General features: G+C 34.3%; 1 protein-coding gene across 6 annotated transcripts in view; it reads left to right on the top strand.

Annotated features, from left to right (window-relative positions):
• LOC128226810 (calcium uptake protein 3, mitochondrial-like) overlaps positions 1-19457 on the top strand; it is an 84087-nt gene that overhangs the window by 12878 nt on the left and 51752 nt on the right. For all 6 annotated transcript variants that reach the window (XM_052936873.1, XM_052936877.1, XM_052936875.1 and 3 more), the window contains one exon: positions 7073-7183. In XM_052936873.1, the coding sequence (XP_052792833.1) occupies positions 7073-7183 (111 nt within the window). The remainder of the gene's footprint in view (positions 1-7072; positions 7184-19457) is intronic.

The following is a 19457-nucleotide window of genomic DNA, read 5'->3' as shown; positions in this document are numbered from 1 at the left end:
TTTCTCTTTCTTAAAATAGACTTACATAGCATAACTTAATATAGGCTTTTTAAGAACACAAAGTTTACTTTGATGTTTAACTAGTACATAGTATCAGCAATTTTGTGTATATGATATTTAGTACTTTAATTTGTTTGTAACTTAGTAATAATGTAATACGAATACAGTATTTTCATACGAAGGAGTTTCCCGTTTGTATTTGCAAAACAAATGGTTTTTCAGGGAAAATTCCAGGAAAAATATACTTTAAGGAATATAACATTTTTTTTGTTCCATTTTACTTGATTGCAAATGGTATTTGCCTAAAATCAAATTTAAAAATCATATTTAATATCTGGTTGCTACTCATAAATTAACCTCTGTTAATTAAAGACGTTACTTTAAGTTTATATCAAACCTTAAACTGAATGTGAACAACTTGTACAGTACATGAAGTTATGCTAGTGGGTGATGAGTTGGCATATATTTGCACTGTACATGGCATACATTTACGTATTTCAAAATATCACACAATGTTGGCCGGTGCATAAGAAACGCCTACTCTCTTTAATGTGAAGGCAAACCAAATAAATTATAGGTTTTGCTTGCAGTCTCTTGCCTTGTAAATGTTCAAATGAAATAAAGTCAATATTTATATGAAAAACTACAGAAACAAGCTCAGTAGCCAAAGGCTTTTTTGGGCAAGCCATCATTAATAAGTGTTCTTGTTCATGGAATTAAAAATCCTTCAAAATATTTTTTAAAGTTGAAAAAAGTTCAAGGCATTCACATACTAATTCTCATCTTAAAATTTGTAAACCTCTGGTGATATGCATATGTGCAGACAAGGTCAATCACTGTGGCCAAACTAATCAAATATTCCTTTTTCCAATAATTAAACTGTCGAGCTTTTGTCATCCTGCCTCTGTGTTTAGAAAGTTGTCTTCCATGATCAACTGGTTGTGTAAAATGACCACACAAGATATGCCCAATGATAAACTGGAATAAATTAAAAGTTTTCTCAGATGAGTTATGCCCCTTGATCAACTGTAGCAAATGAAAAGTTTCCTGAGATGAGTTACGCTCCTGGATCAACTGTAGCAAATGAAAAGTTTCCTGAGATGAGTTACGCCCCTTGATCAACTGTAGCTAATGAAAAGTTTCCTGAGATGAGTTACGCCCCTGGATCAACTGTAGCAAATGAAAAGTTTCCTGAGATGAGTAACGCCCCTTGATCAACTGTAGCAAATGAAAAGTTTCCTGAGATGAGTTACGCCCCTGGATCAACTGGAGCAAATTAAAAAAAATCTCAGATGAGTTATGCCCCTTGATCAGCTGAAGCAAATCTAAAGTTTTCTTAGGTGAGTTATGCCCCTTGATCAACTGGAGCAAATTAAAAGTTTTTTCAGATGAGTTATGCCCCTTGATCAGCTGGAGCAAATTATAAGTTTTCTCAGATGAGTTACTCCCCTTGATCAGCTGGAGCAAATTATAAGTTTTCTCAGATGAGTTACGCCCCTTGATCATCTGGAAATTTTTCATGAGTTATGCTCCTTGAGCAAACAAAACATTGAAATAATTATTAGATGGCCAGAAAAGTTATCTCCCTTGATTGATATGAGAATATTCAATGAGTTTTCTGATGACCATGAACAAATCTCTTTTGGCCTGAGAATGTTAAACAAGAAGCTTCTTTTCAGCAACCTTACCTGGCTGATAAACCTGTAAACTAGATGATCAGCTTGCCACTTTGAATGAAAGCCAGAGTTAGACAAAAGTATATCTCAACATATTTGGAAAGTTATCAATTAAGATAAAGAAGTTATGAATGAATTGGTCTTGCATGCTTCTCCACTTTGAGGCAATAGGATGTTAGTTTGTACTGTCGCTCTTGCATTCTTTAGATAGCTTGCCTGCATGTCTATGCATTTTCTTGTCAATGTTTGTATGTCTGTATTTAAAAGTACATGCTTTTTATGTCATATATAGTTTCACTGGCTGTGATATTGTTAGTTTTTATGTATCATTTTTGAATGTTTTATTTAAGTATTATACAATTCATGTTTATGCATATTTGTCATTTTTTGTAAAATGAAACAATGATGTTTAAGGTATACATTTTTCGTAGAATTAAAACAATGTGGACAATTTTTATTTAAAAAATATTGCATTGCCTTACAACAAAATACCTTTAATGTAAATAGGTTGTCATTTTCTAATTAAGAAGAAGAAATTGCATAAAAAAAATACATGAAAGCTTTTCTATTCCGAATATAGAATCACCTCTCATCATCAAAAACAATAAAAATTGTGTAACATATCGCGAAAGGAAATTGCTAAGAAAGAACAAAGTTGTAGGAGGATGTTTGAAAATGTTGGAAGATTTTTGCTCTTGTTTAATATGCTGCATAACCATCAAGTTGTCTATCATATGTTTCTAGAAAAAGATATCTTTGTTCTTTTCAGTAATGAGAAAATTTCAAGCTCAATTAAAAACAGGTCTTAATATTTAGATTTTTTATGCCATTTATTTCATGTTTTTTCTAAATGTGCAGCCTGCTTTAAAGAAAAAAAATAATGGGTATGATAAATTGTCAGAAAAGTTTTGAGAAATTCAATATTTGTGTACTTTTGCATTAACGTTTTGAATCCTTTGTGTTAATTGTAGAACAAAAAAAGGAGATTTTGTATTTTCCCAGGACTTGGAGCCTATAATGGATTTAGGAAGGGATTCATTCAATATTTACTTGATCAATTTGTAAATATTCATTTTTTCGTTGGTAGACAATTTGCAAATTTAGCATGTTTTATACACTTCCCATATAGACATTACGTAGATAAAGATTTTAAGTATTAAATCGCTCAATCTTTTGATAAGTGTTTTAAAGATCTGTTTTATAACATTTGATTTAGGGTTTGCAATATTTGAAGAAGGAATGCCGTCGATAAGAAAGTTTGAATGAAATTTTTTGAGTGCGTAGATGAATGAAAAGTAACTTGTACAGTCAGAAAAGAAAATTCTTCAAAAGGCAAGAACGATATTTATGTGCAAAGATTAAATTTTATCAATGTAAGTATATACCATGCTGCTAATAGTGTCTGATTAGATTCTATGTTGACATGTATTGATAAACTATTGTGCAGTTCTGTTATTCAATATATGTCAATGGCAAAAAATGTCTATTATATCATCCCTTGCAATTTAGCATAAAGTTTTCAAAATGAGCAATTAATAACAGACAAGTCAAAATACTTCCTCATTAAAAAAATCAAGATAGATATGGATTAACTTAGACCATCATCGAAATAGATATAGATAATCTCAGACCATTATCAGACTTAGTTTTCACAGTCATTTGTATCGCACCATTGCTTGAGGGTCTCTTCAGAGTGATTGAAAAAATTCTATCGGGCGATCCACTCCAAATAAGTGGCCTTGTGGGTGAAGGGGTTTAACCGGGCGCAAAATTCACGATAAGCAGGTTGATGGACGACCCTTGAGAAATTAACATTGTCAACACCAACTGGACTCAAAGGATTTTAGCGATGTTTTTGTTTTGTCAGAACTCTTGGAAACAACAACTGCAATATTCAGCATTTACTGTGTGTATAATTTCCACACACTGTGAACAACTGCAATATTCAGCATTTACTGTGTGTATAATTTCCACACACTGTGAACAACTGCAATATTCAGCATTTACTGTGTGTATAATTTCCACACACTGTGAACAACTGCAATATTCAGCATTTACTGTGTGTATAATTTCCACACACTGTGAACAACTGCAATATTCAGCATTTACTGTGTGTATAATTTCCACACACTGTGAATTAAAGCTGCAAGGTCCTAGATAATATGAACTTGTCCAGTTAAATTTTCCAAGTTTCATATACATGACAAAAACAACATGAAAACATATATCATATACATATTGAGGCATTGCAAACATTATAATACTGAACATAAAAATGAATACACATTTTATACATTCAAATTAAGTATGTGTTACATTATTTAAGATAATTTCATTTGACACCTTACTGAAACAGAGCATAAAATGCAAGTTTGACTAGTGCATGGTCACCAAGCTGGACAAGTGGATTTTCTCAGTGTACTCTGGTTTACACAAGATACTAAGAAGATGTTATAGTGTTTTTCCAATAATGTTGTTACAGTCAAAACCTGTTGGAGCGCACTTTGAGCCTCGCGAGTATAAAGTCAAGGCGGACAGCTTACATAGAGTAAAAAGAAATTCGGTCCTGTAATACAGCAAATTTGAACGAACGAGGAAATTGAGCCGAGCACTACAGAGTCAACGGGTTTTGACTGTATTTATCCTTTTTGCAATCTTTGACTTAAAAACTGTAGTGAAAACAAATTTACAACAACAAAAAGAACAACAATGGACTCAAGATAAATGTGTGTATGTAAGATGCTAACCCTCATCAGTCAGCAGGTTACTGATTGTTCCTTTGTAAACCTGTGCAGAATCCACTGTTCTTACTGCATAAAGATGCACTGTGGTGTTTCCTCTTCAAAAAATGCTTGAAAAAGCTTGACTCAGGTGTTCAGCAGATATTTCCAGCACGGGCTAGACTGAGCCACCCAAAATTGATTTTGGATTTCATAAAAAGTTCATAAAATATCTAAATTAGTTTGAAGCCTCAGACATGTTATCAAGGGTATTGATATGCTCCCCTGGAAAAATGACAAATATATAATCAAATGGAAGACAAGGAAACTTTGAAGTACAGCTGTAGCAATTTAAGCTTAGGTTCAAAATAAAGAGTGCACATACTGTGATGGTTCAATGACAACTTGGCATTAAATTTAGGACTTGTTCTAAAACTTTTAAGAGATAAGTTTGCAAGTGGTATTTACTGGACATTAAGTGTTTCAATGAAAGATAGATAAATATTTTTATTTCACAGTTTACTTCATGGTTAATTATATTCATCCATTTGATAAGTCAGGTGCTTCTTTTCTACTGGGTTCTACATTATCTGAATGGTAATTTCTCGTTTGCTGGTAATGTATGGTGCATCTTAAGGGCCATTTATACAGCTTAGCTTGCTCAGATTTACTATAGGTCTGTTTAGTGGCATTTGGGGAGCAATAAGTTTCGATATTAACCTTCCAAAACTCTGCAGAATTTTGGTAAGGACAAATTGTGTGGGGAGGGAACATAATGTTTTGACACGTTCTGGAGCATGCAGTCCACAATTAATAGCTATCACCATAATCATATATGATCATCATCACCTTGATTAGATGTGAAAATCATCAATCATAATTGTCATAGTCATGACATCAGCAGCAGCAGCAGCAACAGTCCTTGATCATTATCATCATCATCATCATTATCATCATCATCATCATCATCATCATCATCATCATCATCATCATCATCATCATCATCTTCGTCCTCATCATTGTAATTATCGTCTTATCAGTAACTTAAATGATTACTATATAATGTACATATTACATATTGGGATAATGCCATAATTGTAAAGAAATATACATAAGTAAAATTGTTATATAACAATTTCAAACATGAGATGCTGCCAAAAATACCGCATCCAAAATATGGCGTAACATAGCTCCATCTGTCATTGTACAGTAGTCATATAAAAGTATGAATTTTATTTATATATTTTGCCATTATCATAATTCAAGAGAAGTACTTCAAACTTTCATATGTCCAAAGTACATTTTGCAAACATAGTTTTTATTGCATTTTTAGTGCAGATATATATAAAACCTTATATCCCAGTTTGGGCTATGAACCAATTAATGTGATTTGAATATTAACGTTTTGCTGCAATGCAAATGATATGATTTCAGGGGACAATTTGGCTGTTGACCCAGATGTTGCACTATAGAATTTTTGGAATCACAAGTTTATAGCCAATAACATGATAATTTACCATCTGTTGGTGAACCATTCAGATATTTGTCGAGTGTTATTGATAAGTTTCAATGAAATTTTGATAGCATTTGACCTCCCAGCAGGATTCCGTGCAGCCAAAGGCTTATAAGTATAGCTAGCTTTTGTTATCTTTTTACTGCATTTTCTGGAATACTTTGATGATTGGCTTGCAAATGAAACATATAAGAGATACAGATAATATGGTGGGTGTTGTAGGTTGTTGCACTCTTAGAAATTAGAACAAAATGTGCATTTCATCATTATAAATGATGCATATCGACTGCAGTGTGTTCTTCCTGGCATGTATAAGTATACACTATCATTGCCTGTATACAAGTGTCTTAGGAGCAGAAAGGTATGCAGACAGTCCATGGATCAAACTGGGACCCTTGTTTGCAATTCGGGCAGGAATTTGGGGGGGGGGGTAACTGGAAAATATGTTCTCTCTGACCTGCAAAAATCACTACCGTGACGCAAGTGTCTACATGAAACCATTTCTGGACTTTGATATTTACATTTTCATACCTACAGAAACTCTGTGACCACATTCCCACACTGTAGATGATACTGCCGTAGTTATTATCTCACTGGGCTGGTCTGAGCATATTTGTGGTGGGGTAGTTTTCGTATCCCAAACAGGGGGAGATAATAAAACTTGTGGGAGAGTAGTTTCAATCCAGTTAGTGGTATACTAACCTTCCTTGATGATGCATAAATAGGTTTCTTTCTGTACAATAACAACAAAGTGAATCATTAGATTATTAATGATAAATATTCATTTGTTTACCAAATATATTGTGCATCATTTAGAACACGTCTGCCAATTTCCCTATGGACCCTATCTATTTGTTTCCCAAATATTTTGGGCATCATTCAAAACACCTCTGCAAATTTCCCCATGGACCCTATTGTTTCTGACGGCCCGCTATAAAAGCTGCAAAAAGCGTTGGCTGATTGTGTTCAGGAAGTTAATAAATAACTCTATTTTTCAGAACATTATGAATATTATTGACATAAGAATAATGACATCATTATGCAGTCTGTGAAATGAAAAAAAAACTGGTTTTAATATATTATCGTGTAGGAAGATCATAATGAAAATTTATGATTAATAAGAATTGAGATATATTATTGTATGTTTATTTTGTATTTTTCAGCTCGCATTGGGCGGTCAAAGCTGTCGAAGGATGAGGTTGAGAAATGGCTGTACAGCACGCCAAACAGGCGACGGGGGTCGAAGAGCCTCTTCAGATCCATGCATAACAAGGGTATAACACATTTAAAGGCAGTTTAAACATACTTATTTTACAACGATTGTGAAACAAGTTATTACAACTTTATATTAATCACTCTCGTTGGCACGATTTTACGCGAGAGTGTGGTCTTGTGTTGTTGGGGAAACCAGAGAACCCGGAGAAAACCCACTTGTCCTTCTTGGTGCCCAAGTGGGGAATCGAAACCGGGGTTATGCTTACCGGACAATCTCATTTAAAGCATTTAAAGGCAATGAGCTGTTTGTGCAACATTGTTTTAACTAACTTATTGTATATGGGGAGTTCGAACACTGTTGCATTGAATGGCTCATTTTAGGATTGAGCCCTCAAAGTACTTCAAACCTTATGTATACCAAGACCAAGGGTAGAACATATTATATTAAGGCCTCTAAAAAATACTTCTGGTTTGGGTTTTGGGTTTCCCGACCCTACCTACGAAAAAAGGCCCTGACCCTACCAATATTATAGAAGGTTGGTTAAGAAAAAATAAAAATAATTGTGTTCATGTTTTTATATTATGTACTTAAAATAGCTTTTTACTGATAAATACTTTTTACTAAATACCCACCAATGACATAAAGCTGGATAAAAAAATAAAAATAAAAAACCTACCTACCCTACTTGTTTTTGGACAAGACGTTACTCTTACCACATGAAAACAAAAGTGTCCTCAGTAAAAATATAATATTTTAATATTTACTGAATTTAAAATGCATGTTGATACGATTGCACCACACTCGTCAATCTTAACAGTTGGCAGTCGCGCTGAATCGTTCTCTGCCATGTTCTCCAAACACGTTAAATATTGTTAAACCTGTCTTGAGGAAGAGTTAATAGAATTTAAGAAAAATGGCATTTGAATAAGAGATATCAAGCCCAGAATCTGAAAAAATAATCTTCCTGTGAGTAAATTGCGGTCAGAAATTGATATTGATTTGTTCAATCAAGTATTGAACATGCACTGGGTATTGAAATGTAAATATCTAGCGCCTACATAAAACTTTTCAAATCCTGTTGTGGTTTTGTGGTTTTTCTCCATGATATATTATATGCTTTCTCATAAGTCAGCAATATGCTACTCCCTTTTATGTGTTTGCAAGCCAAGGACTTTATTTTAATTTTATATGCATATTAAAAGCAATGGTAATCGACATTATATATTGCGCGAGTTTGATATATGTTTTCCCTCATTTGATTTGTCCACGTCCAATATGTGTGAGAAACTCAATCAATCATGTTCCAAAACCATTTAAAGCCCTCATTTTAAAAGCACTCGAAACCTACTCTAAAATGGAATCAGGATAGGCTGTTTCTAATGCGTGGGCTTGTGTGCAATACATTCTTCCAATTAGATGGTGGGGGGGGGGGGGGTTATTGTCCATCTAATGCCCAACCTATTGAATTATAATTTCTCAGTTACAGCACTTGTCCTTTACTTCATGTAAACCTAAGCCATTTCAGGCTGCCAGTGTATGGCTTATCAGTTCATATCAGTACCCCAACTTCATAGGAGATTATTGATATTATTGGAATTTTAACCCTCATGTATTACAAACCTATTTTCTTAGTATTTCTTTTGGTTTAATCAATAAGTCATCAATGTAAAGTTTATAGAGAATTAAATTTTCAATCCAGTCATATAAATTTTAATTACACTTTTATTGATCAAACATAACACAAAATATTATATAAACAACATATTTTTATAATTCATTTAATGCAACCTGAATTGAAACAAAGATGGACAGAATTAAAAAATAATTCACAACAAAGAAGCACGGTATATTTATATATATGGAACAGAAGAAAAAAAAAAAAGTTGATCAACAGTCACAGTACGTATAACTTTCGGTTATTAAACACTACAATGAACAAATAAAGTTATTATTCAACTACTAAATGAGGCCTGCATGTTGTTGTTTACTAAATTGATATCGTTTATTGCATGTCCAGGTATTGTCATTTGGGTTTGATTTTAAAAATCCTCATTTCTCGTATCCTTGTGTGCGTGAAGCCGAGGTCCGAATTCGCCATCTCGACATCGTACTCAAACTCATTTTAATCGAAGCCAGAATGTTCCGATTCGTCAGACAAACACTGAAATATAATTGACATTATTCAGGAATGTTGTTTTAAACTGAAGTTATTAAGGGCAGAAATTAGCTCTACATTGCATTCTTGTGTATTCGAAAACACGTGTTTCAACAGCTGATCGATGTTAAATTGGGTCATGTCAAAGTTTAACAATAGGGATAGTCATTATTTTATAACACATTTGTACTTACTTTCAATTTGTAGAAGCAGATGCGCATTTTTATGACCGGATTAGCGAAACAGAAGTGACACATATGTCCCATATAATGATTTATGGCCTTTGTTTATACAAGCCAGATGATTTTTTGTTTATCCAACATGGCCGACATTTTGACACGTTTTCGAAACATGACCTGTGACGTCAGGCGCGTGATCAATAAAATATAGTTGTATTATTGGTAGTTAATTATAACTTGCAGTATTGTGTAAATTTCCACGAGGAAAACGAGACAGGAATGCCCACAAACCTGCGCAGTCAACGTTTTACGCATCTTTGATACCAGTGACCTTATTTCGCGATTTTCCGAAATTCTTTAAATAGTAACATAGTGTTTTTTTTAGTGCATTGTATTTATCGATGTTTATACTTCATGAATATGAATTTATAGCGAATAAACAAGCATCAGGTATGAAAATTAATGCCCTTACATTACGAATACGTAGGATTACGTATCTATGAAACTATGGATAAAACGTTAAGATCCGTATCTATGAAGCTATGGATAGATAAGTAAAATTGCGTATCTATGAAGTAAAGGGTTAAAAAAATATCAGTAGGAAAACTGGATCATGAAGAACTTGTCACAAATTATAAAATGGGCGGTAATACAATGATTCCCTGCAGCATTATACAGAACTTCAGACTTAAACCTCAGACAGTCTGAGCAGTGATGCCATAGAAATAGGATGGTGACATGCACCAAGGAAATAAATCAACTTAATGCCTAGCTGTGCCACTGCAGTGTTTGCGGGTGTAATGAAGTGCAGCAGCATCTTAATGCAGGAACTCAATAACTGCTTCAAGTTCTGCATGTAGTTATTGAGTTCTTGCGCTAGGGTGATGTACCGCATTCTGGTGAAAAAGCTGGAAACTTCTACATAAATATAATTGACAACAACTGAAAATTTAAAAAATAAACCATCAACTCCTATGTGTGATGACTTGCCAAGTTCTTTTTTACCAAACACTTGACTGTCTTGAAGTTAATGGGTATTTTGCAACACCGTTAATTTCATTATCTTTGTTAACGCAGGTAATAAAATATTAATTTGTAATGGTTGTTCAAACTAATTCCATCAAAAGAAGCATTAAAGTAAGTAACAATGATCCCTAATTATGAAACACACTTGCACTTTCTCCCACTTCTTCACATTTATAAAGCTTAAGTATAATGGTCGTAATTAAGATGCTGTAATTACATACAGGTGCTATGTCCTTACAACATTAATTGAATTATGATGAACACCTAATTTATAATACTCATGGGTTGTGAAAATGAGAGTACTTTCATGAAGTGGTTCAATGAGGTTTTTGTAAGAAGTAAGAAATTGGGCTGGAGGCAGCATGCAGACATCTTCAGAACCTGGTTGAACTTGGCAACAACACAAACAAAATAGTAAATAATTATTTATAACATGATGTTGCTTGTTTTAAGTATGAAGTTAACAGCCATTATGTATTTTCTTTATTATATACACATCGTTAATCTACAAGCAATATATTGCAAAATACGGTAGTCAGAATTCCACTACCAGCCAAGTCTGGTCATAGCAGGTAGTATATTGCGTTTAATGACATCATGAAACAAAATAGTGCAACCATGAAATGTGATTTATTATGTTATATAATTAGGTGTCTTCTATGTCATTTTACCCTGGAATGTCTTTTGATCCAGAATGTTTTATTCCACTCTGGTGGATTTTAGCAGATTTTGATATCACCCAAACTGGATCAAAACCCAGTTCTGATAACCCCATCACACTAATCTTAGTTAACTTAATTGACTTGGATGTTATTTTGCCCTTATTATTCAGGGTAACACTTGTTATGCCAAAAATAAATATAATTGTTGCTTTTGTATTAAATGCATGTGTCATTTCATGAAAACAAATCTCACATTCATTGCCACGAGTTACATAATTTTGTGAAATTTGTTATATTAAAAAAAAAAAAAAAATGTGAAATTTGTTACATTAAAGATATAAAGCTCACCAAAGGCTTGATTTGTTATTAATGATCCTAAATTGTTTCATAAAAGTTTGTATTGAATGGCAACTCATGTATGATCCTATATATATATATATATATATATATATATATATATATAAATGATCATGCTTCCATTTTCCTCAAGTTTCATTCAGCATGATCCTACCATTCTTCAGGAGAAATAGCATTTCTACCAATTAAAACTTTAAACAATTCTCCGTCTGACATAAACTGTTTCAATAAGAAAAATAGAGGAGAGATTTTCGTATTCTAAAAACTAGAACCTGTTTATCAACAGGTAAGATGTGCCAATATATATATATATATATATTCTTATTCCTAAATGAACCACAAAAGTAGTCCGCTAATCATTATCAATGATTGCTAGAATAATGTTATCTGTCGGTAATGCAGGTTCCATAATTAGCGATGTTTCTTGTATCAAATGGTTGATTGGTGACAGATTGACTTGGTTCGCGTCCAGAGGCTTGCAAAATGGTCCATGTCGATTGGATGCTTGCAAATACTATAAAGTTAAGAGCTACGTTGTTTTTTCATAGATATGCAGAATGTTACAAGACACAAGCACCCAAATGAACATGCTATACTGCAAGGGTAATTTACTCATACCAATGTTTTCAGTACTGCATTTAAAGTCATAAAAAAATGTGCCAAGTCTTGTATGTTAGGGAGTGCATTTTGCAAATTAAAAAGGCCCCCAAAAACATTAACAAACAAAGGTACAAAAAACATGTATATTATGTGCTGACATTATTGTACTGATTGTCTTCATACTTTCGTTATAAATGAAGATTCAGATTTTGATGTTCATTCTTGAAAAAAAGTCTTCAATCTGTTTTGTATCAGTCTCTAATCCTTCAAGACATAAAATTCCATAGGCATTCTGGCTTTCTTTTAATTTTTAAACAGCAATAATAATGATGTACACCTGTATTAAACAGATATTTAGTCTTGATTAAAAAGAAGGAATGAAGTATCTTAAAATACAAGTTTTGCCATATTTTTTAGTCTGTCTTGATCCTAATATGATAAATGCCAAGTTATTTTAGAGAAACTGATGAAATGTTGCAATGCAGTTTAAACAAAAAAGCTAATTGATTGTGGGTGGATTGTTAGATCGTATGTTTTTATTATGTGAAATCTTAATCTTAGTTATGTATTTTCTAGACCTTTGGGATCTTTGTTGTGTAAAACTTTGTGATTCTTTAAAATGGTGTGGACAGTACAAAACCCAATGAAAAGTCTTGTAACCAAGACATCTATTTTTAATATCAGATTTTTTTCATAAACTTGAAGCTTTCTTTGAAATTGAAGGTTAACTTGTTTTTGTTGACACTAATACTTTTAAGAAAGTATGTTGAAGGACACACAGGTTCACCCATGTCTGTAATGGAGGGTGCACTAATTGCAATTACTGATGACCAGTCGCTGCTTGAACTGACCGCTAGTGTTGGTCAGTTAGCTCTGCCTTACATAGCCTCAAAATGTTTTTCGGCTATTTGCAGACCCCCTGTCTGTTCAATGGCTATAATCTGATGGACACAGATAAAATACAAAACTCTGACAATATTTATCATGAATATTAATGTTCGCCTTTAGTAAAGTAATCAGATGTGTAAAATCCATTATTCAAAGTGTGAAAAACATGTTCATCAGTGTAAAAGGGCACTTCAATGATTGCATTAATCACTTCATTAAACAGATCTTTCATCAAGTTATTGTAGTTGAATTAGTGTCCTGATTAGCTCCCAATATAAATGGATTAGGGCAGCAAATCTGGGCTAATCCCTTCTTCAGTGGGAGAGAAGCCCTGAAATGACACCGTCAACAATCACCTTAAGTGTCCTGTTCTTTTGTTGTCAAATTAAAACCCTAATAAATACAGTTTTTATAGTAAAACACTTTCCACATAATATCTTGCCATATCCATTATTAAAAGTGGCATGTTTTTGCTATGGGTTGTACATTATTAAATATTTATAAAAGGTTTGTACTAATGCACTTGTATTTTCAACAATGTGTGTAATCTTTGTAGAAATTTGCTACTTTAACCTAAGGCACATTTTCCTTTTATTGTAGGTACACATTTTGTGTTAATTGTTGAATAAATGAATAGATTGCTGAAACTGTATTCCCACCTATGGAAAACGTTGGTGAAAAAATTTGCCTTTGATGGTTGCTACCAAACCTGTAAGAAGAATAGCGCAGGTGCTAATTGAGTGTAAACTTGTTAATTGTCGCATTTGATAATGTTCTGAAATATTGATACCTCTAACCATATTAAATGAAGAAAAAATAATTAAGAAAAAAGTCTCGTATCCTGTTAAAATGATTCATCAAAAATATTTATATTAAACAGAATTCATTGAAAAAAGGTTAATAGTAATACTTATGATGATTTTAAACAGAGAAACAAACAGATCAGAGCTTTTACCATATGCACTATTATTTAATTTTATACTCACTAACTGGTCATCAGTAACTTGTTGCCATTATTATTTTTCTAGTTGTTTCTAATGCCAACATTTGGCTATGTTTCCAATGCCATGAATAATGTCATTTTCCCCAAATGTTGATTTTTTTTTTTTAAATCTAAAAAGTATTGCAGGTTTAACTGTAGTTCATTGTTATTTCAGTTATAGAAGACCACTAACAAATGGTTAAAACGAATATTCAATTATATTAAACTTACTTAAAAAAACTATCAAATTTTCCCTTTTTGTGAAAAGTATTGCATGAATATCAAAAATACTGGAAAAGCAAGGAGGAAATCATTTACAGAAGCCTTTGTATTCTGCTTTGAAATATTGCATTTTGACGGAGCTGTACAGCACAACTTTGAAGAAGAATTCCCGCCAGATCGCCTGACATTTGTTTTGGAAAAACAAATATTTTGTGAAAATGATGGCGGTAATAGTGAAAAATCGCCACTTAATCACGGTTGACACATTGTCCGGTGACATGAGGCGCGTGGCCTCACGATAAAAACCGACAGATGTCGAATTTTGCAATGGCCAGGGCTATTGTGCAACGAATGACCAATTGATAAAATAATTGATCATTTATTTGCTGTAAATGTGAATGTTTATGGACATCAAGATAAATGAAGCATGCTTTTCAATTACGCTATTGAAGATGGTCCACTGGCTGGCAGGTTTTTGTGTGACCGTACATTGATAGCAAATTTACTCATAAATTTACGTTAAGAGTCAAATGTTTTTTATGACGGAAAGAACAAATTTTTTTAATAATCATTACTTGTTTTGAAAATAAGTATAAATTGTAATTGTAGAAAAGTTGAAAATTTGTATGACAAATGCAGAAGTTGGATTCAAAAGTAGCGGTTATATTATGCTAATGACTGTTTATTAGTTTGCCATTTATAACAGATGTGTAGAAGTGTTTTGAAATAATTTCTCTCTATTGTTTAAAATGTCGAAAATTTAATACAGCATGGAGGGAGCTTTGAGAGGCACGCGCTGGCTCAGTGGGGTTCACCATCATATAAACCAGGTTTATTTGCTGCCCCTGGCTTTGGGGGCGGAATTCCCTCACTGAGGCACAATCTTATTGCAATTGACCATGAATGTTCAAAGGTTATTTGAACTGACTCTTCATTAAAGACCAGCAATCTAGAATGCTACTTTTAATGGAAGAAAAATGATTTCCAGTGGAAAAGAAAATTTTGCAGTACAAAACAAGAGGGATCAATGAATGGCATTTCAGCATGCTGAATTAATTTTATAAATTGATTTCTGTGAATGAGTTAAATTTGCCCTTCAGATTAACCCCTTAAGGTGTCTTAAGGCTTGCAAGAAAACTGTGAAATTTGAACTCATACTCATTAAAACTGTAATTGGGAAGAAAATCAAAGCAAAGTAGCTGTTTTGATTCTGCAGCTAAGATGAAGATGTGCTCCGAAAGAGAAAGTGGCTGAAATTCAAGTTTTCACAGAGTTGAATGTTTTTTTCTGCCATGCAAATGGACAGCTGAAATACCCTGATAGAAATTTGATATGATATTATCAACTATTTCAGGGAAGGACATTTGTACTGACTGCACCACGCCCACTCTTCAAGATTTTATCACCTTTAATTGATATGTTGGTGGAACTTGTGGGCAGGTGATCAGAATTTGGTTTTTAAATGACCAAGTCATTGTATAGAAGGAATGATAAACCTATCTCAATTTCAGTCATGTTTGTGGTTTTCATATATCTTTTTGCATATTTTTATTATTTGAGTTCATGTTAAAAAGACATGAAGGGTTAGAAATGCAAAGGTATTTCAGATTTCTGAAGAAAAATCTCAGGGTTATGCACGGGCAATTGCTTTATCTTCTCCATATTCTACAGGTGTGTGTATCATCCAGTCTCATTTCTATGACTGGTCATAGCATTTTTGAAATGCTAGATTAACCAAACCTTTTCATGACCACTGCCATAGTTTAAATCTTACTCATGGAAAAGCTATGACCCGCTTTAACATCTCCAGTAGTACCTAGAAAGGTCTGTCAGCTAATATCAGTACCCTATTAGCCCAACCTTTTCTTTCTGGACCAATTTTTCTGAGATGCATGTGCAAAATGGGTTGAATTGAGGCAGGTTTTCTGCAAGCAAGCAGAGTGGTAGGTTAGAATTGCTTTTAAGCAAATATCTGCTCTCAGATCCGAGGTTATATGCTGAAACCTCTGATGATTCTTCTTTTCGTGTTGACTTACCACAGGTGCTCAACATCATCTCCACTCAGGTCCTAAGTTTCCCCAAGATTTACACTGAAACCTCTGGCGTCACTACTTCTTGGGTAGACTTACCACAGTTGCTTAACATCATCTCCACTCAGGTCCTCAGTTTCTCCAAGATTTACACTTAAACCTCTGGTGTCACCACTTCTTGGGTAGACTTACCACAGGTGCTTAACATTATCTCCACTCAGGTCCTCAGTTTCTCCAAGATTTACATTGAAACCTCTGGCGTCACTACTTCTTGGGTAGACTTACCACAGGTGCTTAACATCATCTCCACTCAGGTCCTCAGTTTCCAGAGCTTTTACACTGAAACCTCTGGTGTCACCACTTCTTGGGTAGACTTACCACAGGTGCTTAACATCATCTCCACTCAGGTCCTAAGTTTCCCCAAGATTTACACTGAAACCTCTGGCGTCACTACTTCTTGGGTAGACTTACCACAGGTGCTTAACATCATCTCCACTCAGGTCCTCAGTTTCTCCAAGATTTACACTGAAACCTCTGGTGTCACCACTTCTGGGGTAGACTTACCACAGGTGCTTAACATCATCTCCACTCAGGTCCTCAGTTTCTCCAAGATTTACACTGAAACCTCTGGCGTCACTACTTCTAGGGTAGACTAACCACAGGTGCTTAGCATCATCTGCACTCTCAGTTTCTCCATGGTTTACACTTAAACCTATGAAACTACTACTTCTTGAGTAGACTAACCACAGGTGCTTAATGTTATCTGTATAAGATCCTCCGTTTCCCCGAGGTTTACACTTAAACCTCTGGTGTCACTACTTCTTGGGTAGACTTACCACAGGTGCTTAACATCATCTGCACTCTCAGTTTCGTCATGGTTTACACTTAAACCTCTGGCGTCACTACTTCTTGGGTAGACTTACCACAGGTGCTTAACATCATCTCCACTCAGGTCCTCAGTTTCCCTATGGCTTACACTTAAACCTCTGAAGCTACTACTTCTTGGGTAGACTAACCACAGATGCTTAACATCATCTCCACTCAGGTCCTCAGTTTCTCCATGGTTTACACTTAAACCTCTGAAGCTACTACTTCTTGGGTAGACTTACCACAGGTGCTTAACATCATCTGCACTCAGATCCTCAGTTTCCCCAAGTTTAACACTTAAACCTCTGGCATCACCACTTCTTGGGTAGACTTACCACAGGTGCTTAACATCATCTGCACTCTCAGTTTCTCCATGGTTTACACTTAAACCTATGAAACTAGTACTTCTTGGGTAGACTAACCACAGGTACTTAATGTTATCTGTATTAGATCCTCCGTTTCCCCGAGGTTTACACTTAAACCTCTGGTGTCACTACTTCTTGGGTAGACTTACCACAGGTGCTTAACATCATCTGCACTCTCAGTTTCGTCATGGTTTACACTTAAACCTCTGGCGTCACTACTTCTTGGGTAGACTTATTACAGATGCTAAATGTCATCTGCACTCTGGTCCTCAGTTTCCCCAAGGTGATCATGTAAACCTCTGGCGTCACTACTTCTTGGGTAGACTTACCACAGGTGCTTAATGTCATCTGCGCTCAGATCCTCAGTTTGCCTGAGGTTTAAACTGAAACCTCGGATGTCAGTACTTGGATTCTAACTACAGGTGCTCATGGGCATAGTTTATAGCCACTACAGTTATGATAAGGGTTATAAATTAAAGTTGAAATGCTTAATTTCTGGTTTTTAAGTTCTGTGTAGGAAGTTGAAATAATCTTAGTGGAAGGATCCATACAGGGTTTAGTAGTTTAGGAAAGGAATGGTTTGTATATTATCTGGGCCTCAAGTTACCAATTGGTCGGGTGTATGTGAGTGTGTTTCTCTGTCGGTTTGTTTGTCAATCACATGATTGCTTGTCTGGGCTGTAACTTAGCTGTGCATTTTGGGATTTTAAAATAACTTGGCACAAATGTTCACCATGAGAATCAGACTTTACGTACAAGACCCATGTCAGTGTGTCAAGGGCACACATAAGGGTCATTGGTAGAAATTCCTTGTATTTTGGCTTGTCTTGGTCATTATTTGGCCATGCATGGGGTTATATTAAAACAAATTGGAATTAATATTAGCCCTGAGAAGCTAGACTGGCAGGTGGAACACCAATCATTGTCAGTCAAAGGTCACGCTTGTCTAGGCTATATTAACTTAGCTATGCATTGGGGAATTAAAAAAAAATAATAAAAAATCGGCATGCACGTTCACTATGAGGAGCTGTTGTTTCTTGTGAAACACACATGTCAGTAGGTCAAAAAGGTCAAGGCTACACTAAAGGGTTATTGGTAAAAAAGCAACACCTTGTATATTGGCTCGTCTGGACTGTAGCTTGGCCATGCATTGAAGGATTTTAAAATAATGTGGCACATAATGTTCACCGTGAGAATATGGCTTGTATGCAAGGGACTTTTATCATATTTCCTTGTATTTTCACTAGTTTGACATCCAAGTCACCAAGCACTTTGGTATTCATCTACCTTTCACAGTACTTTTTCATCAAATATTTGCAGGGGCATCTCAATATTGACGGGGCAAATGATGGCATTGGGCTCTTGTTAGTAGACTTATAAACTTGATTTATTCCATGTCAGAAACAAGTACACAGTTGGTAAAAAATTAACCACAGATCAATAATTGCTTTATTTTTTCTTCACTGATCGTGGGGGTTGTTTTAATGTATGTTTTATCTACCTTAAAGCATAAGTTGTTATTCTACCTACCCGATCACTGAAGAAATTTGTCCTAAAAAAATAAAAACACTTGCATACCAAAATTTCAATGTGAATTGATATTTCTGTTGAGATATGCATATTAAACAAGACAACATTTGTAGAATACAAATGATGGCATTTAAGTTTATATTAATAGAAAACCACAAGAATTTCTCTCTATTGTGGGGTTTTGTTCAGAATTGTTGTCCAAATTTGTGAATAGTCATGTTTTAGTTTACTCAAATATTCATGACCAAATAGTTATTGATGTACCATCTCTCTGTGAAAGATTAGTTGGTGGGGTGATAAAAAAAAAAAAACAACAACAAAATTTGACATTTGTTTGATGAAAAAATCATTTGATATTGAGCCATCATGATTCTGTTGAAATATTTAAATGTTAAACATGTTATCTTTTGTGTTATTGTTGAAAGGTAATTATTTTGTTCTATTTTGATGTCTGGAAAATTCTTGTCAC

This window comes from Mya arenaria, chromosome 3 (assembly GCF_026914265.1).
Source record: "Mya arenaria isolate MELC-2E11 chromosome 3, ASM2691426v1".
Lineage (NCBI taxonomy): Eukaryota > Metazoa > Mollusca > Bivalvia > Myida > Myidae > Mya > Mya arenaria.
The sequence above is the reverse complement of the archived record's forward strand: the minus strand, read 5'-3'. Positions and strand labels throughout refer to the sequence as shown.